Source organism: Zalophus californianus, chromosome 8 (genome assembly GCF_009762305.2).
Source record: "Zalophus californianus isolate mZalCal1 chromosome 8, mZalCal1.pri.v2, whole genome shotgun sequence".
Taxonomy (NCBI): Eukaryota; Metazoa; Chordata; class Mammalia; order Carnivora; family Otariidae; genus Zalophus; species Zalophus californianus.
This window is the reverse complement of record NC_045602.1, coordinates 77,524,222-77,541,594: the sequence shown is the minus strand read 5'-3', so window position 1 is coordinate 77,541,594 and position 17,373 is coordinate 77,524,222. Positions and strand designations below refer to the sequence as shown.

At 43.8% G+C, this 17,373-nt stretch overlaps 1 protein-coding gene across 3 annotated transcripts in view; it reads left to right on the top strand.

Moving 5' to 3' along the window:
* The window catches only part of TMEM131 (transmembrane protein 131), a 228,844-nt gene that overhangs the window by 198,945 nt on the left and 12,526 nt on the right, over positions 1-17,373 (top strand). For all 3 annotated transcript variants that reach the window (XM_027621084.2, XM_027621085.2, XM_027621086.2), the window contains 2 exons: positions 9,501-9,676; positions 13,228-13,349. In XM_027621084.2, the coding sequence (XP_027476885.1) occupies positions 9,501-9,676; positions 13,228-13,349 (298 nt within the window). The remainder of the gene's footprint in view (positions 1-9,500; positions 9,677-13,227; positions 13,350-17,373) is intronic.

Here is a 17,373-nt window from a genome sequence, read left to right as displayed (position 1 = left end):
ACATCAGTGTGATAGGTCCGTTTTTATTTTCAGGGTCATTTATCTGGAACATAAATATTAAAATTTTACAAATGATTTTAATTATCACAGCAGTCCTAGCGTCGACCTACTGAAAGATATTTAATGACGGGGTATGGGTACCACCACATCATTAGTGACTCTTGAGCCCATGAGGACACAGGGATCCCAGGCATCACATGAGTGGCCGTTCTACTTGTTATAAGGATAACTGCTGCTGTTTGGAAAGAAGGAAGGAAACAAAATCTTTAATTTTTTTTTTAGCAAGTATTTTTATTGAAGTGTAACGTACATATGGAAAACTGCCTCTTAGGTGAACTTTAAAAGGTGGGCATTGATCTCCAGGTTGCAAAGTAGTGATGTGTCATAAAACCATAGGATTTTAGCTGGGCAGAACCTTTATAAGCTCTCTAAAGCTTACCCCAGGCTCCTGCAGGTAGTCATGTTCATGTTAAATATGAACCTTCTGTTTTCAGACGCACCCTGTTCCCCCTGCCCCTACCCAGTATCTCAGACAAAAAGTCTACCTTATAATGAGGCTATGAAATTCCTGGCGCTTGGAGACTGCTCAGAGTGACTTCTCTTCAAATAAATATGATCTCCCGAGATCTCGCCTAGATTGTAGGCCATTGAGCCATTTCCCTAGTCATTCCTCCTGTCACTGCTCCTCGTGGAAGGTGGCACCCAGAAATGCCCTCTGTTCACAGCTGGCCTGAGCAGGGCCTCGTACAGCTGGGCAGTTATTAGACTCTGTACTTGTTTGGTTCCCTCCCCTGCAATACAGACTCCTAGGGACTGGACAGAGACCATTGCCGGATTGAGGGTTAAAACCCAAGGAAGCTCTGAACCTGGTGCAGTCACTCGTCAGTATCTGCATTAACTGAAGACATGGTGGAATCTGCAGCCACGCTCATTTCTGGCTTTGGTAGCGTGAGGGGCAGCTTTATCTAGGGTAGGGAGATGCAGAGTGGCACACGATCATGAGGCGAGGCTCAGCCCCTTCCTAACTGTGTGACTGTGTGAAATTTACTTCTCTGATCCCCCATTTGTTCTCTTTAAAGTGGAGAAGATAGCTACTACCTACACTGTGGGATGTAGGTCCTGCTAGGACCCGCGCCATCTTCAGCCTGCTGAGTTGAAGGGAGCTGTGGAACACCCTGGCACTAATGTCTGCCTAGAACATAGTCTTAAGGGTGAGAAATGGGACAAACGGGGCTGAAGACAGAATCGTGAGAGCAGGGCCAGCAGACAGTGTGATGGAAAGCAGGTAGAAGACGTGGTCACTGTGTCCCAGCAAGGCCAGAAGAAGCAGAGGTAGAACAGAGCTGCACAGAGCCTGGCAGCTAGGACATTACTTGACCTTGGCCAGATAGTTGCTGTGAAGTGATAGGACTAGAAACCTGGTTACGGTGGTGTGAGTACTTTTCACATCAGACTGTTAATAGTGGCCACTTCTCCGGGTATGCGTTTGGGGGCAAATAAGTGAAAGGGGGCATTTACTATTTACTCTGTAGTTTCCATGCTCTTTAACTTTCAATAAAAAAAAAAAGAAGGTGGGAGATGAATATATTTTTTTATAGATTTTAGTTATTTATCTGAGAGAGAGAGAACGAGCAGTGGGGAGGGGCAGAGGGAGTGAGAGAGAGAGAGAGTGAGAGAGAAGCAGACTCACCGCTGAGCAAGAAGCCCAATGTGGGGCTCAATCCCAGGACCCAGAGATCATGATCTGGGCCGAAGGCAGACACTTAAATCAACTCAGTCACCCAGGTGCCCCGGGATGAATATATTGTGTGGTAGTATTTTTAATGAAAAAAAATGGGGAGCATGGTGTTTGGAAATATCTATGAGTGAAGGACAAAAAGCCAGTAGAGCTGAGCGCGATGATGTTGGTCAACACCAACGTTCCAGGCCTGACTGCACATGCCTCGTGCACCCTGGTGATTGGCATTGCTGTGACCCTGTGTCTCCAGTTAGAAGCCCAGTCTAGAGAAAGGTTGCAGCAGGCAGATATGGGAGGCCATGCCCAGGCCTGATTCTAAGCCCTCAGCTTGTAACTACGCTGTCCTGCCGCCTCTAAAAAGAAGCAAATGCCCAAGGAGGTGGGTGGGGTGGGACCCAATTCAGGAGAGTATAAAAGATAGGACACTCATTCCACAGGTATATGGATGCAGATGAATGGGTAGAGCCGAAGAGGGGTACAGGGAGTCCGAGGAGCTTCTGTTGGAGGCAAAGTCAAAGCTGCTGGGACTGAGGGGAGAAGTGGGAGGGTAGAAACAGGAAACAGTTTGCAGTAGTCTGGTTCCACTGAGCTCACATTCCTGTGGACTGGGAGTGCGTGGGACGTGAGAGCTGGATGTGCAGAGCGGCCCCTCAGGTAGCATGGGGACCCCGCTGAGGGTCGCAGTGGCACTCTGCACACTTTCGCACTCTTTCTCCATGCTCCACTGCAGCCCAAGGGTGAGGAGTGCAAGCTGGGGAGTCGCATTACAGCACTGTCGGACTTCTGCAGGGCGGGGGTGGCAAAAAGACCGAGGCTGAGAATGCCACATTTTGCTGGCAGGACAGAGATGCATATGCCAGACGGTGCAGAACTTGCAGGATAGAGAAGGACCTCAGGCCAGAAGGAGCCCCACAAACAGGGAGAACATGGACAGTCAAGGGGTGGGAGATCCCACACATCCAGCTGCAGGGATGGTGGAAGCAAGGGAAGCACAGGAGACCGTGGCCTGCAAGCGCAACCTGAGACTGTAGGGCTTCAGAGGAAAGGCGGTTCTGGGCGGTGACAGGTTCTTAGGTGCAGCCTTGGAAATACGGTGTGAAAGTAAAGCCCAGTAGCAACAGTGAGGCCACAGAGCTATAGGTCTGCAGTCCCTTACACAACCCTCTGGAAGCCTCACGTGTTTGGGAATTCAGATTCTGGAAAGGCATACAGTGCATGTACCATATGAGTCATAAGACTAACTTCAGCAGCTTAAGTTGTACCACCAAGAGTTTAGGGATCAAGTTTTGTTTCTAAATGAGGGAGAAAAACTAGGAGAGCTTTTTGGGTTTCAGAGGTCCTGATGAGAGATGACTGACCTGACCCATACAAGACCTGGAGCCCAGGTGATAGGAGGTTGAGGGTCAGAGGAAGTCCATGAGGCTGGTGTCAGGCTCCTCAGGGAGGACTGGGAGACCTGCAGGGTACAGTGGTGAGGCCAGGCAGTGTGTAGGAACGTAGTGCGTATGCAGTTGTCACAGACGTAGAGGGTTCTGGGTGCATGGATCTGATCTGCCTTCCGGGCTATCTGCAAGGAAACAGACTAGATTCAGAGCTAACATTATAAAATCTACCCTAAACTCGCCTCCCTCCAAAAGCAGGGCATCTGCCAAGTATTGGTGAAGCCTGAGGCTTGGTTGATAAGCTTTCCACTCCCTCCTCCACTACTATATATTGTCCCACAGGCAAAGGTAACCAGTCCTTGGAGTAAATCTAACCTGATTTGCCCAATGGGGCAGAGAAGTGGACCTGAGTGAGCTGAGAGAAGGGCTAGTATCAGCGCAAGGGGAGCAGCATTGGTAGTATTTGCTACCCAAAGTTGTGGCCCCCGGACCAGCAATAGTTACATCACCTGGGGGCCTTTGGAAATGTAGAATCGTGGACCCCAACCCAGAATGCTGAATCAGACTCTGCATTCAACAAGGTCCACAGGTGATTGGGATAACCTGTGTGAACCCACTAGTGAATGTAACCAGGGAATGTCCTTGGGAGGTGGGCACCAGTCCCTCTAGTGGTTTTTGGGCAGACAAGGATTTGCCCTTAAAGGGAGTGGACAGAAATGCCTAGATAGGACAGAAGCTATCCTCTCCCAGTATTAAATTGTAGTTGTGTGCTTTTGAATATCGGTGATACTTGGTTTCTAGAATAAACAAATCCAAAATTAATTGAGTGTAATAATTTTATGAAACCCCTACATAATTGAATTCTGTGTACTATAAAGTTTTGGTGGTGCAGCTTTTTTTCCTGGTCCTGGGTACCTTATACTGGTTCTGGTTAGTACCACAGATGGTATATACAACCTTATTTATAAAGGTACCAGAAAAGCTACAACAAAAAGAGTTTGGGTGTTCTTACAAACTCATTATTAATTCCTTCCCTGGCTTGGAAGTAGAATTATCTCACTTAATAAAGGACTTCTTTTCTAACTTGCATTGAGCTAAACAAGTCATCTTCGCAATCTAAGCACAGAACTTAATCAGAAAGAATAATATGATTGCTGTGAAATTTTGGAAAACAGTATTTGCTTTAGGTTAAAGAACTCCTGAAGAGTTTTTTCCATATGCATTTTTTGATATGTTTTCATTTAACATGCTCATATAAAGTTATTATGTGGGGAAGTAAATTTGCATGACCAGTAGTGACCTAAGTAAATTGGCCCCATTTAGACCATTTCAGCAGCCAAAACAGGAGGAGGAAGACAAATTCCTGCCAGAATTCGTGCTTCTCTAGAGAGTCTAGTCAGGTGTTTCAGCTGATGTTACATGGCCTACCTTGGGCCCACTGCAGCCAGGGACTGCACATATTCAGAGAAACCACTTGCTGCTAATGGAAACTTTCCTGAAGCAGTTGTTTTGGATAGAAGTTAATGCAGTGACTTAAAAGTGGGAGAGAGACAGCCAAAGCAGCTTGCCCAGACAAGTTGATTACAAATTCATTTATTCACTCCTTAGCGAAGACAAAAAGTAAATGAGTAGGATGTGTTCTTTAAATTTATAATTCATACTTTGCCTCCTTAAAATAATTGATGGTGGTTTAAATTATTAAAGCCTGTGTAAAACAGTGAATAAAAGACAAAAGAGTTTTTGATGTTTTCTCTGTTCTTAATTATGGTGCTCTCTCATCAGAAACCTAGAAAAAACTGAGTTGTTACCATTAAGTGTTGAATTGAGCAGCATAGTTCCTGGCAGCGAGGGCCAAAGTAAAACATTGTTCTCTAGTTCTTGTGCAGGAAGAGGAAGCCTGAGAGTGCATCTGAAAAAAAATGGACTTTGCTGGCATTGAATTCCACCTTCAATCTGAGGACACTGATTAATTGAATGGGCATTTTGTCTTTATTGGAGAGAATATGGGAATGTTCTTCATATAGATGTACGCTCAGCCTCACCCATGTGCACAGCGCCCATGGTGACTACAGTATGTATATAGTGCTCATAGTTGGATTATTTGATGAGGCTTAGAACTTTACTGTTGACTAAAGATGCTAGATCTGTAAAATGTGGATGGTACTCTGTCACAAATATTTAGCAGCCTGCCTTATGTTCCTGTACACACAGGTCAGCCCCAAGGTACCCTGCGGACAGAGACAAATGGCTTTTGCCAATAAAGAGTTTTGTATCCACACAATTATTAGAAAAAATACACTTAATTGGGTTCTGAAGCAATGAAGAAACTGTTTCATTCTAACCACTTTTATGAGCAGGCATAGCAACCACCAACTGGACGTAACTTAGTCAACAGTACAATATCACAACCAGGACTCAGGCCTTCCTCATCTGACTGTGCGTGGCTTTATCGCCCTCCGCAGATAACTGCGTTTTCTTACGGCTTGTGGCAGTCCTACACTGAGCAAGTCTGTGGCGGCCTTTTTCCTGTAGCATTGGCTCACTTCATGTCTCTGTGTCCCATTTTGGCAGTCCTCACAATATTGAACTTTTTCATTATTATTAAAGTTGTTTGATGATCTGTGATCAGTGATTACAGCTCACTAAAAGCTCAGATGATGGTTAGCATTTTTTAGTAATAATTAAGGTATGGACATTGAGGGGTTTTTTTTTAGATATAATGCTGTTGCACACTTAATAGGTGACAGTATACTGTAAAGATAACTTTCATATGCACTAGGAAACCACAGAATTAATTTGACTCACTTTATTGTGGTGGTTTGGAACCAAACCTGCAATATCTCCGAGTTATACCTGTATGATACTGATCTAGTCAAGATACAGAACGTTTACATCACCGTAATGATCCTAGTGTGTCCTTTTCTAGCCACACCCACTTCCCTCCCACTCCTCTCCCTTCCTTAACCCCTGGCAACCATTAATCTCCGTTCCTATGTCATTTCAAGAATGTGCTATAAATGGAATCAACAGTTTGCTATGAAGACCGACTTTGGATTCAAACCTTAATAATGTTACTCGTGAAAGAGTGAGATATGGGATAAGCTTCCAGACTTGGGGCGGCAAGGTCACACTGTAGGAGTATTTCAGGGTTTACAAAGGCACCAAACCAACTTGTACAGCTTGGCATACACTGGCTGAGCACTTCCTATGTGCTGGGCACAATGCAAGGCGCTGAGGATGGAGAGATCAGTCAGGCTGATCACTGCCCTTCAGGTGCTTAAACCTTCTGAGGAATAGCACCGTGGGGGTAAGTGCTGCCCACCGTAGGTCAGGTAGCATCCTCAATCAAGAGTCTGCTTGGTGATGGCGGGAGTAGGCAGACAGAGGGTGAGTAGCCTCAGGGATAGTTCATCCAGATGAGTAGCCTCAGGGGTAGTTCATCCAGATGGTGGTGTGAAGCCTGAGGAACCTGCCACTCATGTTGGGTATATCCCTTAGCCACTGCTGGAAACACTCAGTTTTTCTCAGCTGCTTCTCCCTTCAGTTTGTACTCTTTATTTAGATGGGTTAGTTTTTATATAGATTATGCACCAGTTAAGGCATGCTTCCCTTAAGACAGGGTCTTAATCTGTATAAAAACTAACTTATCTTTGAGAGGGCAGTGCTTCCCTCTGACTTCTGATTCCCACTTCCCAGTCCCCTCCTAGCAAAACATTTTAGACTGCCTTTCCCTAAAGCCCAGTCTTACCACTGGAAAGCGGTCCCTGAGGAATAGAAGAGGTCCTGGGGAACAAGCTTACCTGAGAAGTCACCACACCAAGTGGCAAGAGGAAGGCAGAGTCCACCCCCGTACGTGCAGCCTTGCAGGGCACCTAGACCTGTCATCAGGCTGATCCAGTCCGAATTATTCTTAGTCCTTTGATGAAAGCATGCTGTTTCCCCTCCCACCAACATTTGAAATTGGAAACAGAAGCAGTCAAAGAAACCATCCAGGACAGTGAGGTAGCTGCTGGCCTGGGCCGTTGGATTGATAATGCGGTGATTGTGCTGATACCATGACTAATGATTCTCAGCCTAGTTATGGGGTAGAATCACTTGAGGAGCTTCTTAAAAATTTACCCACACCAGGTCCCACACAGAACTGCTTAATCAGATTCTCAGAGTGGAGCCCAAACAAAGTGGTATTTGTTAAAAAGCTCCCTAGGTTAGTCTAGAGTACAGCAGATTAAGAATGAATGTTACAGGGACGCCTGGGTGGCTCAGTCGGTTGAGTGTCTGCCTTCGGCTCAGGTCATGATCCCAGGGTCCTGGGATTGAGTCCTGCATCGGGCTCCTTCCTCGGCGGGGAGCCTGCTTCTCCCTCTCCCTCTGCTGCTCCCCCTGCTTGTGCTCTCTCTCTCTGACAAATAAATAAATAAAAATCTTAAAAAAGATGGGGATTTGGAGATAAAAAGCATCTTTTATGAAGTAAGCTTTTTTTTACCCAAATTTTTAACTTTAACTATTGGTTTATTAAGTGTTTTTCTCCTTTGTGTATCCATATCTTCAAAATTTGAGCCAGTTTAAAAAAAAAATCACTTCTAGTGCTTTCCTATTTAATTAAGCAGGGTTTGGGTTATTGTAAATACAGGTTATTTATACAAATAGTGCCTCTCACCCAGTGAACATAAGCATGCCAGAATTGTATAACTGCAGGTGAGAAATTCATTGCATGGGGAATTGATCTCAGGCACGTGGGAGAGTTTGAAGTACTCTCAGCATGAGCTGTTGAACTCAGAATCTGAGAAATCTGGGGGCTCATGGGGCCAGAGCCAGACAGGCTCCTTCCCGTTTGCCATGGCAGAAAGGAGCTCCAGGCAGTCAGGGTGGATTAGAAGCTGTTATAATTAAACCACTGGCCAATCTGCTAAAACAGAGGCTTCTCAGTTTTTGAGACTTAATGTCCCAGTTGTGGTTTCAGGTTTATTACCTCCTGGAATCAATGTGAAAGAAAATGACATTCCTAAAATCCAGTCAGAGTTTTACCTGTTCTTTTTCTAGATCAGGCCCAGCAAAGGTTTTCTGTAAAGGGCCAGACAGTAAATAGGTGAGGTGTGGTCTGTCTCTGTCATATATTCTTTGTTTCTTTTTTTCGATCACTAAAAAATGAAAAACTCATTCTCCCCTCACAAGCCAAACAAAACAGGCCACAGGGCAGATTTCATCCAGGGGCCACGGTTTGCCAACCCCTGTTTAGACGCCGAAGTTTGAGTTTCTGGCAATAATTAACAGTGGCCAGGAAACGTTAGGATTTAAATAACTTGTTTAAGCTCCCATTATCAAAAGGATGTATTTTTAAATGGCATATAGAGAATGGCCTCGATTGCGGCTTATGTGGCTTCTTCAGCTTTACCCTGCTTGCCCGCCCAGGTGATTGCACAGGTGCTGGAATCCGGGGATTTCTCCGCTGTTGCCTAATGCAGCTAGAATGGAAGCTCGGTGAGGACAAGGGTTATGTCGTTGGTGCTACTGCTGAATTCCCAGCACATGGAATGCTGCCTGGGAAGTAGTGGTTTCTCATTTGTCTTGGGAGCATCCACATCTTTTAAAATAGTAGGCTTTCTAGAGCTCTGTCTCACTCTGTCCATATAGAACATTCCGTGGGGTTTATGCGCCGGCCACTGCTCTGAGGGCTTTATGCAGTTCCTTATTACAACCCTATGAGGTGTTGTCTCTCCTAGCTTACAGATGGGAGGCCAAGAGCGTGCATCTGGTTAGGGAGAGCCAAGATTTGGACTCAGCCAGCATGGCTCTGCCCCCAGGCCACTGAGTGGTGATGTATGAGGGCTTCTCATCCTGTGTCACCTTCAGGCTTCCATCTCCAAACAGATTTGAAAGGATGTCTGGTTTTCTCTTCTGTGATTTTTCAAAGCTACATCATCCTCGGGGGTATCAAAACGTATTCTAAGACAGATGTAGATTTGTCAAAACTACTAAGTTTGCCAAAAATCATTGAACTGTACACTTAAAATGGGTTTATCTTACTGTACATAAATTATGCCTCAACAAAATTGATTTTTACACATATTCTCATCAAAAAGTCAAACATGTGGCTGGGTGATGGACACTGGGGAGGGTACAGTTGGTGGTGAGCACTGTGTATTGTGTAAGACTGATGAATCACAGACCTGTACCCCTGAAACAAATACTACCTTATATGTTAATAATAAAAGAAAGTCAAACATGATTTGGAAAGTTTTAATTAGAGAAGAAATAAAGTAGAGAAAGAAACGTTCACTAATGAGAAAGAGCCCAGCCTCTTGGAGAAAAGTTATAATGGCTGTGTTTTCTGAGCTATTTAAAACAGCAAGAAGTTACTTTACTTTGATTTCCATCCCCAGGGAAAGGAAAACCTCTTCAGCGCAAAGTGAAACCACCTAAGAAGCAAGAAGAAAAGGAGAAGAAGGGAAAGGGAAAGCCACAGGAAGATGATCTGAAAGACTCTCTGGCTGATGACGACAGCTCCTCCACCACCACAGAGACCTCCAACCCTGACACAGAGCCTCTCCTCAAGGAGGTATGACGGGCTCCCATAGACGGGAGAAGGAGGTGCCCCCCGCAGCGCTCAAGACACTGTCTCCTAGATCAGGCTTAATTATCTTTTACGTAGGCGTGTGCTCTGGGGAGTCCTTGCCCGTGTGCACAGGCATGCCCGAACAGTCAGCCCCCAGGATGGAGGGCTTCATTTCCCCCAGGCAACACCACCGGCAAGCATGTTGGTAAAGTACAGTAGTTAGAAATTGGAAACACGGCTTGAAACTTAGGGATTCTCTGGAATAGTAACTACTCTGGCTCATGAAATTTGTTTCAAATTTTAAGTCTTAAAAGAGGATGAGAAGGACCTAGACCGTTTTCGTTATATGGGACTTTTCCTGTCTTGTCGCTCCTGGTACACCAGCCTTCAGTAGCTGCTCACTCCTCCCACAGTTCGGGCCGTGACTGTCCTGGAGGGGAAGGGGGCCCAGGGAAAGACGCCGCACATCAGTAGTCACCCAGAACTGGGGACCCAGCTCAGCACACATTACATCCAGAAAGCCGCCTCGCTTCTCAAAATCTTTTCTCCGCTCTCAGGGTAGTCACCAGTGTCAGATAATATTGCAGAATGCCTGGTACTTAGTGGCATTAGGTAAATGGTAGGTAAAGTTACCGTTGTGAGCAGGTCTGAGAGTGTGAGTTACAAGTGCTGTGCAGAAAAGTGAGGGCATAGTTCTATTTTGGCGTTTTTATTTTTAGATAACTGTATTCCAAATTTAATATGATCCTAATATAGCCTTTAATAATATAGGCCCGAATTTCTTTTTCAGTTCTAATCTAGTGACCTAAGGAACCATTTCTTAAAGATATCTAACAGCATCATCTGCATGTGTTAATTTTTTAATGAAATTTACATGTGACTTATTTTTCTTGTCAGCTCCCTTCCCCATCATGTCCTTCACATTTGGTGGGGTGCTCTGTATGCCCTCAGTACAGTGCATAGTACTGGACTTCTGTACTGTATTATATCCTTTCTAACAGATTCCTTCAGAGAAGCAGAATGCCATCTTCGGTTTTGAGTGGAATCCCAGCAGTTTCGATGATACGAATAAGCATTTGGAAAGCATTTTCAGGGCAGGCTTTCTTCACATTTCCTCACTTCTTTTCCTGCCCTTCCGGCTTTTCTCCGAACGCTTCTCTCCAGCTGACCCCATCTGCCACCATTCTCTGTGCACCCCCTGGCATCATTCTCCCCTCTCCGTTCACTTCCTCCTGCTCCTTCCATCTCCTTCCCCACCATTTGTTTCTTACAGACACAGCACAGACTCCGTGTGGCCTCCATGCCCACTCTCCTCCCTTCTGATCAGTGTTTAGTTGTCCTCCTCAGTGCTCCTGCATATAGTTTGTGTGCTTTTGTTTCTTGGTGACTGATCTGTTTGCCAGTTGTGTGTGTTTTCTTCCTAACTAGATAACAGACTCGACAGGTCACTATCCCATAGATGGCTTTTCCAACCTTCTTCTACCCATTCATTCAAAAAGGAAGGCTCGAGTGGAATACTACACGGCCATTAAAAAGGGATGAGCTCCTGCTATTTGTGATAGCATGGATGGAGGAGGTTATACCAGGTGAAAAAAGTCAAACTGAGAAAGACAAATACCACCTGCTTTCACACATGTGTGGAATCTAAAACAAAACAAACAAAAAGCAGAATCAGACCCACAAATACAGAGAACAAACTGGTGGTGGCCAGAGGGGAGGTGGGTAGGGGGAATGGGCAAAATGGGTGAAGGGGAGTGAGAGATTCAGGCTTCCAGTTGTGAACTGAGTAAGTCCCAGGGATGAAGGGCACAGCATAGGGAATGTAGGCCATGAAACCACAGTAGCATTGTATGGGGACCAACGGGAGCTACACTTGGATGAGTGCAGCATAACATGTAGAGGTGTCTAATCACTGTACTGTACACTTGAACCTTAACATAACATTTGTGTCGGCTGTACTCAAAATCTTTTTTAAGGCAACTTAAAATGAAAAAAAATTCGGTACTGAGCACCTGAGTGCCAGACCTTGTGCTTGGGAAACAACAGAGGATAAAAAGACCATCTTCTTGTCCTCAAAGAGCTCATGGTATACAAAGTCCTTGATGAGTCAAGTGTCCTAGAACTACTTCCTGAATAACTCAGTCTTAAAAGGTGTGTGGGCAAGAGGGTGGGTTAGCCCTTTCTCTGGTTATTTATTCCTGACAAATAGATTGACCTGATGTGACCTATTAAAACCCAAGTTGCCTTACGGAACACTACATCAAAAACTAATGATGTATGGTGATTAACATAATAAAAAAATTTAAAAAAAAAAAACCCAAGTTGCCTTAATGTCCATAAATAGTGAAGCTGGGTAGGTCTCATTTACCTTGTGCCAGTAACTCCTCCCATAGCCACAGCTGTGCCGTTCTGCCGAGCATGTCCTTCCCCCGTCCGTGCCCCTGATTAGCCTCAGTGCATCCTTGCACATGGTGCTGCTCCAACCATGTGTGATGAAGAACCAGGGTGTTTTTTCTTTCCAGTCTGTCGTACAGGTGGTCCTACCGCACATAAGTAGTACACACCCATTCCACATGCAACTCCCCAGCGAGTTCAGTAAGACCTGAACAGATCTATGCCCTGTTTGAGAGACAGGGGCACTGGTCTCATGCTTGGATGCCCCAACAGTGTGGACTTACTATAAACATGCCTAAGTGCGGCTTCTGTACTTAACCTGGTCAGGGACCAGGAACCAGAGTGGGCAGACCAGTGACATAGCACAGCTCTCAGGTGCAGCTTAGGTGTGACCTCAGTGCAGGCTCCACACTCAAGCCAGGTAAGACAATCCTTCTCTGGTCAGAGCCCGTGAACAGTTCTCCACCAGGGTACAAGTTCATCCCCAGCCATCGTATGCGTCTGCCTCCTGCTAGACTTCACATGAGTCCTCGGGGAAAGGGCTGGGGCCCCGTGGGCCCCCATTGCCTAGCACCAAGTGGGTGACCAGTAAGTGTCAGTTGAGCGAGTGAATGAATAACGAAGCCCCTCTCGTTGACAGTGAATGGATAGCATTAAACCCACCGTAACACTTTCATAGTCACAGTGTCGCTCGGGAACACTTCGTGAACAGGTGTGAACACTTTACTGCTGCCTGCACTGCTTTCTTGCCCTGGATTTTACCTGTACTTAGGATTAGCAACATTGCCAGAAGTATAGGACTTTATATCGTACTCCAAGCTGACTTTTCTTATAAAAATGAGCAAGGTTTTCTCACCCGGTGCTTAAAAATGAGAAGCTGCCAATTTGGTGCTGCTGCTGCCACCACCCACCCCAGGCAGGCCATCAGGATAAATAAAATAAAATAACATTCTTTATAATTCAGGCTCGCCCAAACATAATTATAAATCAAAGGCTAAAAAATTGACAGAACTACAGTAAAGATAGAAAGGAGTTTATTGTTTTTCAACATAACGTGTTGTATCTGCTACGTCTTTGGTTTTGTGTCTCTGCCTTCATCTAGGACTGTATCACTCATTTTTATGAATCCTTTCAGCAATTAAGTATACATTTTTTTACAGGATACAGAAAAGCAAAAGGGAAAACAAGCCATGCCTGAAAAACATGAAAATGAAATGTCTCAAGTGAAGCAAAAAAGCAAAAAACTCTTAAAGAAAGAAATCCCAACAGATGTGAAACCCAGGTAAGAAAAATAAATGTATGCAGAGAAATCAGGTATCCATAAGAAATGACTGGTGAAATGAGGTCATGTTTTTGTGGTGAGTTGGTTACTATGGGATTTCTGCAGCAAAAGCCATGACTGCATTGTGTTCCTCTTGGGTCTTTTCTAATGCCTAGTGTTGACTGGGGACCACATGCTGCTGTCAGACATGGAAAAGGCAGAGTTAATGACTTGTTATGAAAATTTAGGATGAAATTTTAGGTTGGTAATTTGTTCCCAGGCAGAGAGCCATTTCAGTTCTATACAAAGGTGACCTTGATGGTTTAACCACAGGTAGGAGCATAACTTTTCTCAAAAAGAGCTCCGAATCTGTTCACTAACCCAGAGCTGCAATTGGGTTCTAGACTTCCGTGCCATAAAACTTGAAAAAATTTATTCTTACCTGAAAAATGCACAGGGCAGAGGCACCTGGGTGGCTCAGTCAGTCAAGCGTCCGACTCTTGGTGTCGGCTCAGGTCATGATCTCAGGGTCCTGGGATCAAGCCGGGAGTCGGGCTCTGCGCTCAGCAGGAAGTCTGCTGGAGATTCTTTCCCTCCCTCTCCCTATGCCCCTCCCCTTCTTCCTTTCTCTCTCTCTCATTAAAAAAAAAAAAAAAGGCAGATATCCTCTATCAACAAGAATTAACTAGGAAATAACTCCATTCCAGTCACCATGGAACAGGATTCTGGTAGGCCCCACAGGGAAGGCTTGCCGTAGAATGTTTCCTCAAGTAAATGAAGGAGTTGAACTGTTAGGTCATTAACTAAGGTTACTTTCATTAAACCTTAGATCTACCAAATAAGCTTATTTTAGTTTTAACATTGTCTATGCCCTTCATAGTTGATCGTATAAAATGGCCATCAGCATGTAAGCTGATATTTACCTTCTTGTGTGATAAGTGAACATTGACCTAGGAAGTTGAAGGAATTGGGTGTAAATTACTAAAGGAAAGCATTGTTTTTAGAATTGGCCTTACATTTTTGGAAGGTCAGTTTTACTCTGATTCTGGGACTAATACGTGAGCTTTCCAGAAACACCAGTAAACTGGAGTCTTTCCCTAGACGGCTTAACTCAGGCACAGGCAGTGTCTTCCATAGGACCAACAGCTCCTGAGAAATTAGGTGTTAACTATAGTGAAATGAAACCTCGTCCCTGAATTTATGAACTAATACAGCATATGGCAGTCATTAATTACTAATGGAATATTTATACCTAAAATTCACTCCTGTGTGCAAATTGTTACTGGATCCAATCCCACAGTTTGTTGAGAACAATCTGACCCAGCTAGAATCAATGTCAAGTGGAGTAATGGTTGATACACTTGGATCTCTCCTGAGAGAAATCAACCTAAGGCACTAATTAGTGCTAACAACATTCTGGCACCCCAGGACTGGAATAATACTCTAGTGATTAGGGATTATTCTTCTAGGTCTTTTTCAGGCTTAGGTGATTAATCAGATATTCTTAAGTAAATGGGGCTAAAAAATACAAATTATGAAAAAACATAGTTTTCATGGAGATCTTGTGAGAATAGACAATCATGCTGTAATTCTTATCACACATTTAAATACCAACCTTCTAAAAATTATCGTAACAAAACCATTCCATAGGTGACTTTTGCCAAATCTGCATGATTAGCCTTGATGCCTGAGCTGTCAGACATAATTTTTTAAAATAGATAGTACATGTTAATTCTTACCTTCATCTCTTTTCCACTGACTTCTGTTATATTCCAAATTTTTATGAAATAAATTGACCATTAGCAGAATTACTATAGCAAAACCATTCCACAGGGGCCTTTTACCCATTCTGCACTGTGTATTAGCCTCGATGCCTGAGCTCAGAGACAAACTATTTTTTATACAAATACTACATGTTCATTTTTACCCTCATCCCTTTTCCTCTTCTACAGTATTGACTTTTTTTATAAAATAAGTTGACCATTAGCAGATTTGATTTTGAACATTTTATAAAAGATTTCCTTGAATGCCACCAACTGTATGGATTTCGAGTTCTCTGGTTAACAGAAAGCTACAAGAGCCCGTTCCCTGCTGGCTCTCTGTCAAGGGACAGTTACAAGGATAACCTGTGTCCTTTGCTACATAGTTAAGAGAAAAAACCGTTACCAGCAAGACGGTTTAAGTAGTGTCCTCTGAGTTGTCTTTTAAAATTGTCTTTTGTAACTGGAGAAATCCATATGCAACCTTACTCTTCTGCTCTCCTTAATCTAATCTCTTTAAACTCACCAATCTTGGGCGCCTGGGTGGCTCAGTCCGTTAAGCGACTGCCTTCGGCTCAGGTCATGATCCTGGAGTCCCTGGATCGAGTCCCGCATCAGGCTCCCCGCTCAGCGGGGAGCCTGCTTCTCCCTCTGACCCTCCCCCCTCTCACGTGCTCTCTCGCTCTCATTGTCTCTCTCTCTCTCAAATAAATAAAAATCTTAAAAAAAAAAATTGTTAAAAAAACTCAACAATCTTGTTTTGTGTTTTCCCAAACTCAGTTGGATGAAAGTATTAAAAGAGTCAGAATTCATTAGTACATCACTCAAATACGGAGTTAAACAAAGACTTTTTTGTTTTTGTTTTCACAAGGAGTAGACCATATATTCTCCTTTTTATTTAAATTCAGTTAATTAACATATAATGTATTATTAGTTTCAGAGGTAGAGTTCAGTGATTCATCAGTCTCATGTAATACCCAGTGCCCTCCTTAATGTCCATCACCCAGTTACCCCATTCCCCCTACCAGCAGCCCTCAGTTTGTTTACTAAGAGTCTCTTACAGTTTGTCTCCCTCTCTGATTTTGTCTTATTTTTCCCTCTCTTCCCCTATGATCCTGTTTTGTTTCTTAAATTCCATGTGTGAGGGAGATCATACAAAGACTGGCTTTTTTAATAACCAGAAACGTGACCTCTCTGAAAAGAGCCACTCCCTGTCTACACTGAGTTATGACAGTCTGTCACTCAGGTAAAATCACTGCCAGTCCTAATATTAGTGGTACCCAAAACTCCTGTCACCCTAGAAATGCTGTGGGTTACTCTGTGGTTCTACAATCTGAAGGGTATAGATACACTCTTAAAAAGAGATACCACTAATAAGGCATATATGTATTATCATCTTCTTTTGAAAGCTTTATGTGATTGGGAATAAATGTCTGTTCCATATATTAGTAAGCCAAAACACTGATATTCTAAGATTAATAAAATCTGTGGGCTTCGTTCACATTTGCTTTGTCAAAAATTAGTCTTTAAATATTGTCAATATTATTGGGATGTTATGTTATCTCTAGGCTACAAGACCCAATCCTTAAATGCTGAGGAACCTGTTTTCTTATAAATAGGTGTTGATAAAGCCAGAGCACTGTCTCAGTCATGGTCTCTGCCTGTGCAGCCACATCCTACCATACTCCCACAAGTTCGTTTCAAAAAATCATTTCCTGGGAGTGTGGAGCATAGTGTTGCAATGGCAGAGACCTGGTCAGTCCATCTGGCCAGCTTCGACACCATAGAAGTTGTCTGCTTATTTATCAACACTTTACATGACTACATGACTTAAATGTAATAATCTAAAATGGGGGGGGAAAGAAGTCCTCATAGAATAATTGTACTCTCTACTACTCTGCTCTAACAGCACACTCAGCTCAGGGCCGTGGGCACCACATTTCACACCCTGGCTTCCAGACCTGTGAGCACTGGGAAAGCCCTCACCTTGGCTTCAGCTCTCTGCCTTCCCCATTCCCCAGACAGGGGCATAGACTGTGTATTACATGAGCAAAAATAAAGCCTGGCATCTGAACCACCAGATCGGAAAAACCAAAGGTTTTTCCCTTCTAGAAAGAATCATTTAAATTAAATAGGCTCTTACCTATTTTATTCAGAAGCCTTTAAAAAAGGTTTCTTGATAAAGATCATCTAGCTTAATTTTGGAAAGTATGAATCAGCAAAAATAAAATAGTTGTCTGACACCTTTCTTCTTAAAAAACCAACTGATTTTACGGTGGCACAGA